Source organism: Corythoichthys intestinalis, chromosome 20 (assembly GCF_030265065.1).
Source record: "Corythoichthys intestinalis isolate RoL2023-P3 chromosome 20, ASM3026506v1, whole genome shotgun sequence".
Lineage (NCBI taxonomy): Eukaryota > Metazoa > Chordata > Actinopteri > Syngnathiformes > Syngnathidae > Corythoichthys > Corythoichthys intestinalis.
In genome coordinates, this window is record NC_080414.1 from 31,640,741 (window position 1) to 31,659,313 (window position 18,573).

General features: G+C 40.3%; 1 protein-coding gene across 3 annotated transcripts in view; it reads left to right on the forward strand.

Annotated features, from left to right (window-relative positions):
• The window catches only part of nrp1a (neuropilin 1a), a 126,881-nt gene that overhangs the window by 49,664 nt on the left and 58,644 nt on the right, over positions 1-18,573 (forward strand). For all 3 annotated transcript variants that reach the window (XM_057823855.1, XM_057823857.1, XM_057823856.1), the window contains one exon: positions 15,717-15,944. In XM_057823855.1, coding sequence (XP_057679838.1) covers positions 15,717-15,944 — 228 coding nt within the window. The remainder of the gene's footprint in view (positions 1-15,716; positions 15,945-18,573) is intronic.

Consider the following 18,573-nt stretch of genomic DNA (forward strand, 5'->3'; position numbering starts at 1 on the left):
ACCAGCAACAGTGTGTGAAAAGCTTGTGAAGAGTAACAGAAAACGTTTGGCCTCCGTTATTGCCAACAAAGGTTACATAACAAAGTATTGAGATGAACTTTTGGTATTGACCAAATACTTATTTTCCACCATTATTTCCAAATAAATTCTTTAAAAATCAAACAATGTTATTATCTGTTTTTTTCCACATTCTGTCTCTCATGGTTGAGGTTTACCCATGTTGACAATTACAGGCCTCTCTAATATTTTTAAATGGGAGAACTTGCACAATTCGTGGTTGACTAAATACTTATTTGCCCCACTGTACATTTTGTCTGGTATAAATTTCAATAAAATATTGTAAAAATTAGATGCATAATACTTTTATAAACATTATTTACTTTGAAAGACCGGATATTGCTGCCGTTCTATTCCCTGTTTGGTGCGTGCTAAACCGCAGGGCTTGATCTGGCTGCAGGTTGACAGACCAGAAAATAGACCTCGTCTGTATTTTAGTTTTGACGGACCGAAGAGGCCAAACTCAGGCCGATCCGGATTGGAGCTTAGCAGATCATGTGGACCACCTCGTATTGATTACAATACAAATGTATTTGTTGCGTCGTTCGGAACGCAGCTGACATGTAGCGCACACAGACTGAGCGGAATTTGGGGGTGATTGTCTATGTTTTTGACTGTGACAAGAGCTTGTTATGTTGGCTCTTTGGGGAGTGGGAGTGGGTTTGTCAGTCATAACAGTTAAAATGTGACAAACATACTTTCATTAATTACACGATTTCAACATTTTGTTTTTAGTCTGACGGCTTTTGTAACAACAACTAATACAATTGTTTGCATGTGTTAGCTTGGTTGAATTAACATGCAAGTTGTTTGTTGCAGGTTAGAGTTTCTGGATTTCTAAACTTTTGGAATTTCTCACATTTCTGCATAAAATCACCATCAAATGTGATCTGATCTTTGTCAAAATCACACAGATGAAAAAACTGTCTGCTTTAACTAAAACCACCCAAACATTTATAAGTTTTCAGATTTTAATGAGGATAGGATGCAAACAATGACAAAAGAGGGAAAATAAGTAAGTGAACCATCACATTTAATATTTTGTGGCCCCGCTTTTGGCAGCAATAACTTCAACCACACTCTTCCTGTAGCTGCAGATCAGTCTGGCACATCGATCAGGACTAATCTTGGCCCATTTTTCTCTACAAAACTGCTGTAGTTCAGTCAGATTCCTGAGATGTCTGGCATGAATCGCTGCTCTTTAGGTCATGCCACAGCATGACAATGGGGTTCAAGTCTAGACTTTGACTTGGCCACTCCAGAACGTGGATTTTGTTCTTCAGAAAATCCTGAAGTATATTTACTTCGGTGTTTTGAATCATTGTCTTGTTGCAGCATCCATCCTCTTTTTAGCTTCAACTGTCTGATAGGTTTTCCCGAAAAACATCCTGATAAACTTTTGATTTCATTCTTCCATTAATGATTGCAAGTTGTCCAGGCCCTGAGGCAGCAAAACAGCCCCAAATCATGATGTTCCCTCCACCATGCTTCACGGTGGGGATGAGATGTTGATGTTGGTGAGCTGTTCCATTTTTCCTCCACACATGACGTTGTGTGTTACTCCAAAACAATTCAACTTTGGTTACATCAGTCCAAAAAATATTTTGCCAAAACTTCTGTGGAGTGTCTAAGCGCCTTTTTGCGAACATTAAACGGGCAACAATGTTTTTTTAGACAGCTGTCGCTTCCTGCGTGGAGTCCTCCCATTAACACCATTCTTGGCCATAGTTTTACATATAGTTATAGACCACCACTACTTGGGAGAGAAGCAACAGTGCCAAATTCTCTCTATTTGTAGACAACTTCTCTGACTGTCGATTGATGAACATCCAGACTTTTAGAGATGGTTTTTGTATCCTTCCCCAGCTTTATACAGATCAAAAATCTTTGATTGCAAGTCTTCAGACAGCTCTTTTGACCGAGCCATGATGCACATCAGACAATGCTTCTCATCAAGACAATTCATACCGGTTGTGTGTTTTATAGTGGGAAGGGCAGCTTTAAAGAACTCATCAGTGATTGGGCACACACCTGACTTCAGTTGTTTGATAAAAATTGGTTTTAGTCGCTCTTTAAGTCTCTTTAGGCAGAGGGTTCACTTACTTATTTTTTCTCCCTTATGTCATTGTTTGCATGCTATCCTCATTAAAATATGAAAATCTATAAATGTCTGGGTGGTTTTAGTTAAAGCAGACACTTTTTTAACATCTGTGTGATTTTGACAAAGATCAGATCACATTTGATGGTGACTTCCTGCATAAATGTGAGGAATTCCAAAAGGTTCAGATATTATTTCATACCATTGTATATTGACTGAACATTTTCAGTGACACTTGCTTCCATTCGGAAGTAGAAGTATTAAAAACCTAACTGGGCATTTTAGCTCCATTTGTATTCTGTATTGAAATCGGTATATTACATTTAAATAAAGAAAAGATAGAGGGAAATATCGCCAACTGTTAAATCTATTGGGGCAGTCCTCCATATACAGTTTCACGAAAGAACTGTTATTTTTCAGTAGACCAAAACCCTCATTATGCTATGAATAGACTTCATGTTTTGACTACTGCAGTGTAGGGAGCCAAGAATGAGGCCCCAAGATCAATTAAGAGTGTGGTTTCTTTGACAGAGACACAGCCAAGCAGAGCAAGGGATACAAAGCTAGCTGATTAGCACGTCTTATCAACAAACTGGGTATTAGCTGGGAAAACACAGTGTTGGCAAACACATGTACGTTTAATGATGATGCACAGATGATCTGATAATGACGGAATTGCTAACTTGTGCGTGCCAACAAAGTCACATACAAAGAATGCAGGCGGTTTATTACTATGATTAAAGGCTTGGTGATCACAAGATGTCAATCTCCAGGGCTGGCACCGCCTTTTGTCACGGGTTAGATGAACCTAGGGTCACACTGAAGCTAAATATACTCTCAAAGAAAAATAATGTAATCACTTCCAATCTATACAGAACTGTTTACATGAGCTTGTGTACCCCTTTAAACTGGACTATGTAAATATATGTTCACAAATTCCTCAAATGCACTAACATTGGTGCTACTGGCCTTCATCACTGAGAAGCTGGAAAATGTCTAATGGGAAGAAAGCAGGTTGTTTTGCATCACACTGTGGTTGTTTTCTCATCCGCCTCGCACCGACTCTGATCCCATCCAGGCATCTTAATTAGCAAGAGCTATTTAGTTTATGGCCTACAAATTGGCAACCACACTTCGCTGAAAACTGAGGGGAAGTGCCACATGATGGAGGAAGTTGAATTATCCTCGATGCACGGACAGAAATTAAGGTTAGGAGATTGAATTGTGTTTCCTGATGGAATCTTAAGTAATAAACTAACAATGAATTAAAAGGGCAGGTAATGGCAGGAGTGGAAAGCTGTTTCCGTTTATTAAAATATATAGAGTTGTTCAATTTACCTAATCAATGCAATCTTGAACAATGCTATGTGTTTGACTCAAGTTACCACTGCATCTTATTTAATTCTAGATTTAACAATATTGACCTTAGGTTTTTAAATGTACACACTTAGCTCGGTTCATACTGCAGGTCTTAATGCACGATTCCAATTTTTTGTCACATCTGTTTTTTTGACGTACCCGTTCAGACTGCCTTTGTCCATTGAGCCTTGTTCAAGAATTACGCATGCGCACTAATTCACAGTCCGACACGCGCTGAGCAAACTGACCCGCATGCGCAGAAGCATCAAAACGAATGACTACACATACTGGCTGTATGTCATTCCAGGGTCATTATATAATGATTTCCAAAAAGAGGACACAAATAACGGACATTAATAATCCCCGTTTAGTCTTATAGTCAAAGATTATATGGATTGATAGAAAGCAAGCATGCACTGTGCGTGCATGAAGCACACAAATACAGTAAGCCTTATGTGTTTGCGTCAGTTTGCCCTGACTCGGACATGTAAGCAATATTGAATTATTGCTTACTTGGTGCAGAGAAAGAAAACTGAGCATTATCAGGCTTATCCTTTGTTCATTTTATTTTTTTTATGACTGTGGTCAAGCCCGCCTCGTGCGTAAAAGCCGAGTTCAAGCTAGGTGCTAATGCTAATGCACAGCTATATCGCTGCCGTCCTGCCTGACGCTTGCCGGAGACTTGACAGTTCAGACCGCCGACATATTCTGGAAAAAATGTGGCCCAGATCAGATTTAAACAACATACAAAAGTGACCCAGATTGGGATTTGAAATGGTCCAATTTTATGCAACTTGTCCTGTTCAAACCGTCAAGTTAATGCCTCACTCGAGTCGGAAAAACACGAAAAAATCTGATTTTTGCATTAAGACCTCCGGTGTGGACCTAGCCTTATTTGATGTATGGTTAAATGAATAGATAAATAAAAAGAATAAAAATTACCTCCTTGAAATTGGACACCGATTAGACTCAAATTTATAGAAAAATTATTGTTATTCGTTTTTGCTAGGTTTGTGCTCATTTGTGCTGAAAAAAAATGTTTGTGCTGCGATTGTGTGTGAGATATTAACAGTTCTTTTATAGGTCAATCTGAGGTCAACCAGCAAATTTTGATTAAAAATTGTGTCAATCATTTGTGCTTTGTTTGTGCTGTTATTGTTTTTGAGATACAGGTAGTCTTTGGGTGACAACGTACCTCTGCGCAAGTCTTACCTTTATTGTTTTGCGGTAAAAAGTCACATCCCAGCTCCAAAATAACGCTACTACTTAGGTGCTGCTGCTAGCTAGTTAGTCTGAAATGCATTGTGAAGGTCCTAGTAGGGTTAGGTGTGCACTCATTTTACCACTATCTTTGGGGTGACTTCCTTCTGGAGCATCAGCTTTGTTTCTCACTTTACGCATAGATAACTACAGAAACTGAGCGCTTTCACGTATGATTATCATCAGTACATAGACATAAACAAACAATTATTGTGCTGTGAGTGAAAGTCATGGCATTAGCCTCTTTGACTCTATGTATACAGTGGGGAGAACAAGTATTTGATACACTGCCAATGGGTTTTCCCATTGGCAGTGTATTAAATACTTGTTCTGCCATATATAGTATACATATATTTATCAGTCTTTGTTAGCCGTTTGTGAAGCTTTGTGCTTGTACGCTACGTTCACTTACATCCTGTGTAACTCCTGAAAGCTAAGCCTTCCCTTTTCTTAAAAACTAGTGACGTTCCTGGACAAATGACATCAGTTTTCTATAAATTTGCGTCTGACAGGGGGCCAGCTTCTGTCGGAAAAGTCTGAAAATGTTACCTAATACCTTTAGCAATGTTTTTGGTTCTCCATCCTCTCACAAAACAAGGGGGGGAAAAATAATAACTGTCCATTTGAAAGGGGCCTGAACATTAGCTCTTTAACCTCCATCGCCTCCATTTACTTTATTTGTGAACATGTATCATGTTCCTTGTACAGAAGGCAAATCCTTTATTCTTGTCGATAAAATCTCCTTAAATGTGTATGTGTTTTTATATATGTAAGCATGCTGGTTGGACATATGTTTTCCTTTAACAGCTTGGCAGTTTGCATACAGCCACATCAAGGCTGGCTGCAGGCCCGTTCAAGTAGGCGAGGTGGCTTCGATACTGCCATTGAAGACCACTCCCGCCCCCCCACCAACCGCATTTAAGCTCAAGCTCATCATTACTATTACTCAGAAGCATGACTAAAAAGTCTGCTGGAAGACCGTCTGACATGACTGCTATCTTTGAATAAAAAAATAGCCTCCCATTTCAAATACCCGCTTTATTAGCCATTGGCAGTCGGTGCTTTAACTTGCAGACACCTGTAAAAACATTCAAGGTGTGTGTGGGCATCTGTGTTGGGTGGGGCTCCGAGGGGGCAAATTTACCAAATGTATCTTTCATGGACGACACGCCCAAGTGCCACAGGTCACATCTGGCACAGAGACATGCTGTCATCATACACATACAAATAGACGCTTGGCTCATGGAAATATAAGACTGCGAGGGCAGTCAGAGGGAGACTGCAGCCCTTTACCTCAAGCCCCTTCCCCATTAGGCTGTGTCATCCCTCATTTTATCGCCCCGGGCTGGTATGACATCGCGGACACAGCAGAACGTTAAAGGTGCTTTTTAAATGTTGTGTCAGAAGAAAAATATGTTAAAGCTAGTGTGTGTGTGTCACCACATGCATATGAGTTCATTCTCCAGATGGGATTTAATCTTAGTTAGTAAGGCATGATGACGGAGGGTCCGAACAATGATCATATAAGGGAAAGCTTCAAGCGGGTTGGGAAGTAGGCTAATAAATGATCAGCCAGAGAACTGCATAGAACATAAACAGTTTTCATTTACTTACCAGCTCAAGAACAATACCCCCTCCCATAACATTAGACACAAATACATCATGACAACAACAACGAGTGATGAACAAATGGGGGAGGTGGGGGGGGAGTCTGAAAAATACACAAGCCTTTTTTTACACTGTTTGTCCAACGATACGCCTTGCAGCTCTGTGTAAACTAAATACAGATGTAAAAAGGCGCTGTGGAATGTTAGTCTTTGCTTATGGCAGCAATAACGCTGTTCATTGTCTGTAAATGGGACAGCTAGAACTTTTGAACTATTCCTACATTAAAGAATATTGGATTGATATATAGTAGCCCTGTAAAATAAAAAGCCATATGTGTTAATGTGCTGGAATGGAGTCTATTTCTCACTGTAACGTGGTGTCTCCCAGCCAAACGAAAAATGAAAGAGTTGAAATTTTCATCAATTTCAAGTCCAATGACCCCAGGGTTTTATCATTTAGATTGTATTACAGTGTTACCTCTACTTACGAAATTTAACTGGTTCTGGAAGTCGTTTCGTTAACTGAAAATTCCATAAGTAGAGACGCGCCATATGTAGAGACGTTGCTTTCTTTTAGAAAGCAAAAAAATGCATCTAAACATGTAACGAATACATGTTAAAATTAGATTATTGCACAATAAACATAAAATCAGAGTTATCATCAGAGTGTATCATGTAAAAAACAAAGAATAGAGTAAAAAATTAAAAATAAGTTAAAAATAAGTTAATACACTCATGTAAAGCTGTTGGGAAACTTCAGGGCCGTTTACATGGTGACTCTGAGAATACGAAAAATTTCAAATTCGAAATTTCAAAAATTTCAAATTTGCATTTTCATTTGCGTCTCCATTTGAACAATGTCGCAATTCTGCATGAAAACGATGTAGTATTCATGCCAGACCCTAGGGGGGAGTGCAGATTTACAGGGCAATAGAGAATGATGCACTTTGACCCCATCAAGCTCCCTCAGCCCGGAAAAAAATATGCCCGCCCACTCGAAACAATGTCATTTTTCTTTTGTTCAAAAAGGCAAAAAAATTGAAACGTTCAACATATTTAATTTAAAAATATTATTAAAACAGTAAATTAAAGCTGACATTCCGCCATATTTGCTGTTTTTGATGGTTAGTAGCACCGCTGCGCACGCCCAATGTGACGTGTACGAGTGCTGACGTTACGGCGCGGTGTCGCGCCGCAAAAGCCTTTGATATGCATGCCGAGGAAGCTCCCCCTCAACCCCCCGCAATCGGATTCTTCCACTTTGGAGGCAGGATTCAGAATTTTTCGTCTTCGCCGACTTTTCGTCGACACCATATGCACGCGAGGCGAGTCCGCTGCTCAGTCATTGCGTCTTTGTGTCGCAGAGTCGCCATGTAAACTGCCCCTTCATTCCCCGGGGGGAAGGGGGATGAAATGGACGCTGGGATACACACATACACATACAGTAGCCAATTGCATGCAAGGAAGATGATAGGCAATAGCCAATGGCAGAGCAGCTATAAATATGTTATGTTCAGTGAACTCTGGGAGTTGCGAGTAGCAGCCCATACTTTATTTTTGCCTTCGTATTCTGAAATTCCTTTCTAAACAAGAGGCAATATTTACCCATTGAGGCCTGTCTTAACCTGAAAATTCCGTATGTTGATAGGTTCGTAATGAAGGAATCTGACCTTTTAGCCAGATTGCCGGAATCACGCCAGCCAAACCGCCAGACCCGCGCTGCCACAGCTCTAACGACCCGAGCCGGCGAAACTCCCACCACCCATTCAAAAGGCCAAACTCTGCGCGTTCCCCTTCGTCTTAACCCCTTTTACTGAATCCATTTTGAAAGCTGGAAAAAGGCTTCGAAACAGAAATTAACAATTTATTTAGGTCGGCAGCTATCAAACGGCAAGGCGAAACAGCAACAGACCCAGGCAAGGAGACAGACTCATTCCAGGGTCACCATATCACAAGTCACCAAAAGGTTCCCGAGAAAAAATGACAACGATTACTTAAACATTCAGTCTTTTTGAAGGCTCTTGCGGGCGGGCGGTGGGCAGGAAGAGGGGTGTGTTTGGGTCTTCTTCTGTTGCAGATTTGGGCAGTCAAGTTTATGTGTCACCGTTGCTGGGTCATGGTTAATGAGGCAACTGAGGTGGGAGGTTCGTCGCACCTCACCGTCTGAGAGGCACCGAGCTATCAAACTTAGAGTTGTTTCTGCTATCGGGTGTTGTGGTAGTACAGGACGTCCCGCTATTTGTTCTGGACTGTCCTGAAGAGCTGATTACGGGATTTGGTGTTGCACACATGGGCTTGTAGATGTCTTGCCTATCACCTGGTAGTCAGCGTCAATCTTGCTTACTCAGCTGCATGACGCACGCGTTGGGCTTCCGTGGTCAGAAGGTGTGATGTACTGTATCTCTTATGCCCTATGTATAATATATTCTGCTTGTTTTCCTTAAACTATGATATAAAACAGTGGTGTCCAAACTATTCCACATAGGGCCGCAGTGGGTGCTGGATTTCATTCCTACAAAACAAGATGACATCTTTTCACCACTCTGGTATCTCACAAGTGTAATCAGTTGATTGCAGTCAGGTGCTGCTTGTTTTAGCACAAACTTCATTGGTTAAACTGTCTGTGCTCGATTGGTAGGAACAAAAACCAGGACCCACTGCGGCCCTTGCGGACAGGTGTGGACACCCATGATATAAATGCTATTTATTTCATATTGGGTCTGTTAGAGTAATACAAACAGTCCAACAGCAAATACGAGAAAAGATACTATTCCCTCATTGATTATATTAAGTATGTTAGAGTAATACAAATAGTCGAACGGTAAATACGAGAAAAGGTACTATTCCCCTCAGTAAGTAGAGGTACCACTGTACATCGCTTGTATTTATTGATTTGCTTTTGTGATGCCCCTACAGCAGTACTTCTCAAATAGTGGGGTACGTCCCCCCAGAGGGGCGCAGAGCGATACCGGGGGTGGTGCATGTGACCTCGGGGACCATACTTTTTTGGAGTTCTAGAATAAAGTGTAATTGCACATCAACTCTCCAGGTGGCAGTGGCGCTGTGTGCACAGTATTTTTTAACCAAACAAGAGCAAACAGCAAAGAGCACTAGCGATATGAAGAGCTAAAACGAGGAAATATGACGAAACACATGTAGCGTTTGGCTTTGTCTTTTAATACAATGGGGGACGAGGACAGACCAGTCTGTTTACTTTGTCTAAAAATGCTTGCAGCGGACAGCAGGAAGCCAAATCAATTGAGACATCACTTAAAGACATTAGAGCCTGATCACATTGATGCTGCTTGTTTTTTTTTTTTTGTTTTTGTTTTTTTTTTTCAGCGAAAACGTGACGAATAATGCCAACAATCGTCCTGGTTTGTTTCGCACTGTTATATTAATAAATCAGCGAGCACAGTTAGCATCATATAAGGTGGCATACTAAGTTGCTTAGGGGAAAATAACCCCACACCATAGCAAAGGAGCTGATACTGCCTGCAGTGAAAGTAAAAACTGTCCCTCTGTCCAATAACAGTCGTTTTTGATTTGTTAATTTTTGTTTTTTTCAGTGATGTTGTTTGGCATATTGTCCTCATGAGTTTATGTTGCTAATTAATTAGAATTTATTAATATTAATTGATTTGATTTTTGCAGTATCAAAATGGTCAAAAAATGTACCTTGAGTGTATTTTTACATTTTGGATGCGATTTTTTCATTTATTTATTTTTAATTCAGGAAAATTTGATGCGCTTTAAGTCTTATCTCTTTTAAGTAAAACAATGTAAATAAAGTTATACTTTATTGTAAGTTGATCTATATTTATTTTTCTTTAATATTAAAAAGGAAACAATGTTAGGCAGAGGTTTTTTTTTTTTTCACAAAATATACTATTTACAGTGGTGGCAGAGAGTTGGGAGAGTTACAGTCGCGAAACGTTTACGTCTTCCTGTGGGAGCGTAACAGAAAATAATTGAGAAGCGCTGCTCAGTTGTATCCCGCATCACATATCACACATTACGTATATAATGGAGTCGAAAACATTCAAATGTAACTCAAAACACTTGAGTAAAAAGGCATTTATAACAAATCTTGCACCGTTTAAAATGTGAAATCAACCAAATAGCACTTGACAGCAATATTTTAGCCTTTTTAGACAAATTCCAATTTCTCTGAATGAGCCCAAGTGACATTTGTTTACTTCCCTAACCAGCACAGAAGACAATACAATAGGGAGCTAAAAGAATCCATTACTGCTGGCAATAAATATTGGAGGCCCCCAGTCGGAGGTTGTCACTCACCATTACTTCTTTTCTATTTCCTGTCATAAAATGTAGTCTGTTTAAAAGTAGTATTTGGACTACTGTAGCTTACTTGTCTGTTGTCTCAGATGTGGTGACATCTGAGTGTGCGTGTGGCTTTGGGATGAGTTCTGCCTGAGTCATCCCTCACAAATTCCCTTTTTGTTACTTATTTTGACCCTGTGGGTAAATTCCGCCAGGAGAGATACAGACATCTTGGGCGATAAAACAAGCAGACGCTGAGTCAGTTGGGAGTAGGGAGCGTGTACTTGGCTGACAACAGGATATACATTTCCTGTGATGCTGCTTGTCATCATGGCTCGGCATGCACATGCTCTATGGACTGATGGTGTCACAGGACAGAGTGACTGTGCTATCCAGCAGACAACACAAAACATCCACTGTGGAATCTTTGTTCTTTCCTTTTCTTGGGGGGTATTAAGGGTGTTAGTCATGAAAAGACATGCTTAGAAAAGTGTGAGTCTTAACCATTAAAGTACCCATAAGAACTTTTTTGTTGCCCCAGTGTCTCTGACTACTCTGATTAATACAAAACAATCACTCAATGTTAATGCCACACAAGGGACTAAGAAAAGCAATTTTCAAAATGCTAGGTCTCTGTGCATATGAAAATGCATTTAAGGCCAGGTTGCACTGCAATATCTGTACACAATCGTAAAACTTTTTCTTTATTGTAGTTAGGAGATTGACTAGTGAACTGGTTTTCCCCTGAACATACGTCATGAATCCAAAGTTAATATAATAAAACAACACTGTTATACCCTATGTTATGCAAAAGGGACAAGAAGGATGACAACAGCTAAAAAAAACTAGTTTGCGTCCAAATTGGTAAAAGTTTCGTACACAACATTGGAGGTGTCTATAGCCCCTTTCAAACATACGCTGAACTAGCCCTTACGTAGCCCTTACTTCTGAAAGCAATTTCCCGGGTCAACCGACATGGGCATTAACAGGGTCATGTTCTAGTATAATGTCCGGGATTTACCTGGGACGCCGCATGTGTGAAAACAGCCGTTTAGTTACCGGGTCACAGCGCAAAGGCTGATGACGTAAATATCATGGTGAGTCGATCGTCATTTCCTCTTTCATTGCATTAAGAGGAAAATTGTTAAACAAATATCCCAATTATCAACACGGCAGACTGGAAAGATAGCAAAATTAAGCAGGAAACAACAAAATTAAATTGCTACTAGATCTTAGAGCTGAGGAAAAGGCAGTCCATCGTCCATCTTTGGAAATGTGTGGTTTATTTTGTTGCCCATGCTGACCAAAAATGACGTAATGTCCAGGTTATAAAATCCTGCCCCCCGCCCTCCCCGCACAGAGAGCGCTGAGTCGCCAAACACTCGACAAGTCTGAAAGTGTCCAATAATTCCCAGAACATTTCCCCATGTCTGAAAGCTACGACCCAGGTAAATCCCGCGTCATTTAACACAGGAATTTAGCTGTATATTCGTCTGAAAGCGGCTTATGTTGATTCTCCAGTAGTAAAGAAAATAGTGATAATAGATGACAAATTCTTGCTTTGAGAAATTATGAGATACTACAATTTACTATCACTTTGTTGATATAATAATGAATGTTGATGAGTACAATGGACAGAATATTTCATGAGGTGGAAGATGTCACCGATCAAAGCACTCCCAACCCACACACGAATGGTTATATTTTTCATTCTTGCACAAGAAAGTCACTTTCAGCAATTCCACTTGTCTGCAGGACGATCACATGCATGACTGGGTGCAATTACTGGACTGTCTCAGAAAATTAGAATACACAATATTCTAATTTTTTGAGACAGTCCTGTGTATATATACAGGACTGTCTCAGGAAATTAGAATACACAATATTCTAATTTCCTGACTGTCTCAGGAAATGACTGACTGTCTCAGGAAATTAGAATATTGTGTATTCTAATTTCCTGAGACAGTCCTGTATATATACACAGGACTGTCTCAAAAAATTAGAATATTGTGTATTCTAATTTTCTGAGACAGTCCAGTAGACACATTCAAGTAGAGAGAATGTCGGGGCCAGGATTAACGATCAGGCAGCATAGACTAGGATGTCAATATATCCACATATACAAATGATTTACATATTTCTGGGTTCTACACCTCACATTGCTGATATGTGTACGCTCTACCCCGCCTAATCACATCTCTTTTTGACTCACACCCCCTCCTCCTTCTCCTTGGTCATCAGGCCCCGCACATGGTGTTCACGGGAAATACAATTAGCAAACAAAAGCTATATTACTATATTCTATATACTAATGCTATATTCATAGGTAATGTAAGCGTTGAATGTATTTCTTGTTGTTGTTCGTTCTTCTCCTCTTCTGTCTCTCCTCTTCTATTTTACTTTCTGTCGCCACATAACCCCGTCCTGCTCGCTGCTTTCTCCTAATAAATGAAACACAATGAATAATCTTGGCGACACGGTGGCAGAGCGGTTAGCAAATCCGCCTCACAGTTCTGAGATCAAGGGTTCAATCCTGGGCTTCAAACTTCCTGTGTTGAGTTTGCATGTTCACCTTGTACCTGCGTGGGTTTTCTCTCAGTGCTCCGGTTTCCTCCCAAAAACGTACATGGTAGGCTGATTGAACACTCTAAATTGTCCCCAGGTATGAGAGTGAGAGCAAATGTTTTTTTGTCTCCTTGTACCCTGCAATTGGCTGGCAACCCATTCAGGTTGTACCCCGCCTACTGCCCACAGTTAGATGGGATTGGCTCCAGCACCCACGTGACTCTCATGAGGATAAACTGCCTGTAAAATGAATGAATAATCCTCACATTAAAACTAGGGCTGTCAAAATTATCGCGTTAACGCGCGGTAATTAATTTGTTTAATTAATCACGTTAAAATATTTGACGCAATTAACGCTCATGCCCGCTCAAACAGATTAAAATGACAGCACAGTGCAATGTTACTTGTTACTTGTGTTTTTTTGGAGTTTTGTCGCCGTCTGCTGGCGCTTGGGTGCGACTGATTTTATGGGCTTAAGCACCCATGAGCATTGTGTAATTATTGACATCAACAATGGTGGGCTATTAGTTTATTTTTTGATTGAAAATTTAACAAATGTTATTAAAACGAAAACATTAAGAGGGGTTTTAATATAAAATTTCAATAACTTGTACTAACATTTATCTTTTAAGAACTACAAGTCTTTCTATCCATGGATCACTTTAACAGAATGTTAATAATGTTAATGTCATCTTGTTGATTTATTGTTATAATAAACAAATACAGTACTTATGTACCGTATGTTGAATGTATGTATCCATCTTGTGTTTTATCTTTCCATTCCAACAATAATTTACAGAAAAATATGGCATATTTTAGAGATGATTTGAATTGCGATAAAGTACGATTAAATTTTTTAATTGTTAGACAGTCCTAATTAAAACTGTTTAGACCACAAGGACACTCAGATTCCTATTCTCCATGTCAAAGCAGGTAAACAGGACGGATTAAAAAAAGTCATTTGCCTCATTTTAAGGAGGAAGGGAAGATTATAACAGCTAGCTTGCTTCAGCGAAAGCAGTAAGCATGGTATGTCGTAGCTCTGCCCCCACCGTGCATACTTCCAAATTGCAAGGATGATGATTTCACTGAAATATGGGTGGAAATAACTGATCACAAACAACCAATAAGATGACGAAAATTTACTCAGGCATCATTTGATAGTTGTTTTGCAATAGCATAGCGCCCATCTTAACTCCAATAAATAAATTAGTCCAAGTTAATTCTTTCTGAATACCAAATGTGCTCAGTCCACTGCTGAACAGAGATAAGCTGGTGGTTACAGGATTCTGAATGGAATTACCTTGTTGGAGAACACAAATAGAAGTTGTGAACATCTTTTACCCACATTTCTGACAAATTTGACCAGGTTAGGCAAATCATTAGACAAACTAAGTGACCTCTAAGACTTCTCAAATTGTTCTCATATTCTAGCCCTAAATATTCGTAAAAGCTCTGAAATTGTCTCCCACTGTTCTCAAAGCCGCACTTTTAATGCTGCTCTAAATGTCAACTCTCTAAATTGGTCCTCATCAGGGCTTTCAACTTGAATTAAGAGCAAATCGACGTGGTACTCCGTTTAATTTCTCCATGAGTGGACAGTCTGATGCGGGGAGGATTGCCTGAATTTGTGGCCCAGCAAGATGCCTAAGTGGGGAAACCTCATTCATTTCAACTGCAGCCTGCTGGTTTTTATCGAGCACAAAAAAAAATCATTGTAATTATGTTTTTGGTCAACCCTTTCTGCACCCATCATACTGGCTGTCAGACTACCAGGGAAATTATGTTATCCCGGGCACATTTCTGCCACTAATAGCTCCAAATGATTGCTATAACTAAGATTGTGTGAGGCAGGGTCAATCCCAATCTACATTTGTGCTGGTATAGAGGACATATTTCCCTCAAACTGATTCGGTCATGCCTTCAAAAGTTTCTTGTGGCTGTCAGCGCTGTTTTAATCTCATGTCACTTTTGTGAATCTCATGCTAAAATTGGAATAATACAGGAAATGTGTAAACCTTATGTTCAACCAGTGACAGTAAGCACTTTAAAATGGGAATATTTTAACAAAACATTGTCAAAAAGTATGTTTAATTGTGACTATTAGTGTATTTTCCGCACTATAAGGTGCATCGGAATATAAGGCTCACCTTTAATGAATCGCCAATTTGAAAACTTTTTCATAAAAAGGGCAAACTGCATTATGAGGCGTAGTAGTAGTAGTTGTTGTGGTTGCATCATGCATCCACTGAATGAAGCCGTGTTAAAGGGAATGTCATGCCATGATTAACCAATATTGATCCATATATAAAGCGCATCGGATTATAAGGCACATTATTGGCTTTTGAGAAAATTGAAGGATTTTAGGTGTGCCTTAAAGTGCGGAAAATACGGTAATTTTTTGTTTTGTTCTTGAATTGATTTTTTTTTTTTTGGTCTAAGTTTGTGGTTAACCATTACAGTAATCACCTTCTTTTTTCTTGCAGGTCCTGAATGCTCTAGGAACTTCACCTCCAGCAGTGGTGTCATAAAATCACCAGGCTTTCCAGAAAAGTATCCTAACAACCTCGACTGTGCTTTCATGATATTTGCCCCGAGGATGTCCGAAATTATCTTGGAGTTTGAGAGCTTTGAATTAGAGCCTGACCCAACGCCTCCTACTGGTGTCTTCTGCCGTTATGACCGTCTGGAGATCTGGGATGGCTTTCCTGGAGGTGAGCTTTAGAACTTTAGAAAAAAAATTCATTTCAAACATTTGTCTCTTTCAATTCTATTTTCACTGCATTTCACAATCTTTAAAAAAGTAAGACAACGTTATACAGTCGTTGCCAAGAGGGGTTTTGTGTCTTGATTACAGATGTTTGGACAGGAACTTTTGTGTTTATTCCAAATGATTATCAAATTTCAATACTTGGTTTTGAAAAGGCTACCATGTAGACAAAGTGGAAAAAAAGTCTCAGCCCAATATGTCCAACAAACAAGTAATGTCTTGTCAGGGAAACATTGGATAACGCCACCTCAGACAGCTATGGTATCAAACCACTGAAGTGTTTTTGTATGTGATAGACAGCCCTGGGTAACAACAAACAGCAGGCGGGGGGGGGGTTCTGTTTTTTCTCTGCATCCAGAGGTGCCTGCTATAGTGAATTACCACAGGAGATGACACAGTGTGGTCGACTACAATATATATTTCAACATAACCAGCAGTTCTTAAAGTGCCTGTAACACAAAAAAGCATGTTTATTTCAAATTGCAATGAATTGGATGTGTGTGAAAGCGATCGATATATTTATTCAACTTTTTGAATCCCGCGCCATTAAAACGAGTGACTTCCAGCTCGAGTCTCGAGTTGAGGAAGAAGGCGAATGACCATCTCACAATACAGCCATTACTATAGCATGCAGAAGGACTGCGGATTCAGCTGATTTTGTGGATTAATTCTTTTTTTTTTTTTTTTTTTTTTGCGTCACGCTAGCCCAATGTGCTGCAGGCTTTTGTTGCTACACCAGAGAGAGTGGTGTGAGGCTTTTTTGATTTCCAAAAGACCCTTGTTCACCGCGATGGGCAAAACAGGTCCAACAACCGAGGAACCATTGGCTGGACATGGAAGTGCTTAAGCTTCATGTTTTATATTATGTCAAATATTGGGATCATGGAAAACGTTTTAATAAGGAGGTGGCTTGTGGGTGACAATACTGCCTGTCCACCGAGAAGGCCACACGGCCGACGACCGGCAGCTTGTTGCACACCAAGGTTGCAGGCCGATAAAGGTGTGCCCGCCTGTAGAGTGCTTTCCTCGGCTTGGCCCCGAGAAGCCCTCCGCTCTAGTCTCCGGTTCTCGATTGTGTAGACTTCCAGCCCCCTCAATCCTCTTCACATGTCCGCCGAGAATGTGTTATTTTCGGCTTGGGTTTGGGGAGCCCCCCCGCTCTTGTCTCGTTCTCGATTGTGTCCATGTTCGTGTTGCACATCTATGTTTCTGATGTAACTTGTTGATTTAACACCCTTGAGAGTCCAACTGAATGTAAAAGAGAGCTTATTCACCGCCACAAAAGCTTTGAGAGCAAAATATTGTAAGGATGCAAAATTTGGCAGAACACTGGTGACGAGCACTGCCTGCCTGCTGGGGCCGCAGGAGAAAGATGGGCTGAAACTTGCTCACCGCCAGAGGCTTGCCGATCGGTGAAGACAATTGTTTGTGTGATTTTTTTGTTTTTGAAAAGCGAGGAAAAGACTCGGAAAAGCCGCTCGGTTCGGGTTAGCATGTCGCTTACCTGTCACGTCTCCTGTTTTGTTTACGCTCTTTCCTCTGTCTCCGAAGCCGGGGCAGGGAAATGACAAAAGCCGAACTAGCTCCGGTGGCATAAAATATAGTTTGGGAGAGGAAGACGTTGGCAATTTGACCATTATGCAGTCATTTTGCCCTGTCATACTGAATAAATGCATTTTAAATATATCATATTCCATTTAGCACAAGACTGTTATTTGTCATGACCATACCATTTATTTAGCAATTGGAGAAAAATACTTAGATAAAAAGAATATCCTGTAAAAATATTGGAGTAGAGAGATTAAAACAATGATGACATTTTGCTGCTCTCTGTCGCATTTTCGTCGTTTTGAATCTTCCCCTTCAATGGGCTGAATTCTAAATCAGCTGAAATAGTTACTCTGCTGACGTCATCACCCAGCTGGGGAAGGCTAGAGCGTTATAATGACAGGCAGGGCTAAACGGCAAATTAAAAGACTAATTTCTCGTCATCTGCGCTTTGTCAAATTGTTGTACATAGTTAAATTGTCTCAAAATATGATTTTAATTCACATAATAATGCTATTTAAGACTCTTTTTTTTTATCCTGTCACAGGCACTTTAAAGCAACGAGAAAGTTTTTCCTACACAGCACTGTGTTGCCATCGTGTTGGGGGACTCATGCAGATAATATAAGCGATAGCGGTGCTGTCTTCAGCCCATTCTTTCGCATGTTTAAAAGCACACAAAAGATGGTGAAGCGTATACAGCCGGTACTCTGGTTATAAAGATTAATCTGGGTTGTCACTGTGCACCCCCAAAAAATCCCTGGGGCCTGGCTTTTCCCTTTTATCCATCAGATGGACATGGAGCGGTCACGGTGTTGGGATGGCAGCCGGTTGCAGGGAGGTTGTACTGTCTCTGGCCACTGATCACAGCATAAGTAATCACAGATAAGCCACAGGTCTCTGCACACCAACATTCTTACAAAGGTGCATGGATCATAGCGCACAAGACACACAGAGCAAGGTCATTGTACTTGTTTGCTATCACCTCCCTCTGCTGTTAACATTTCCACCTCTGTGCCATCTATT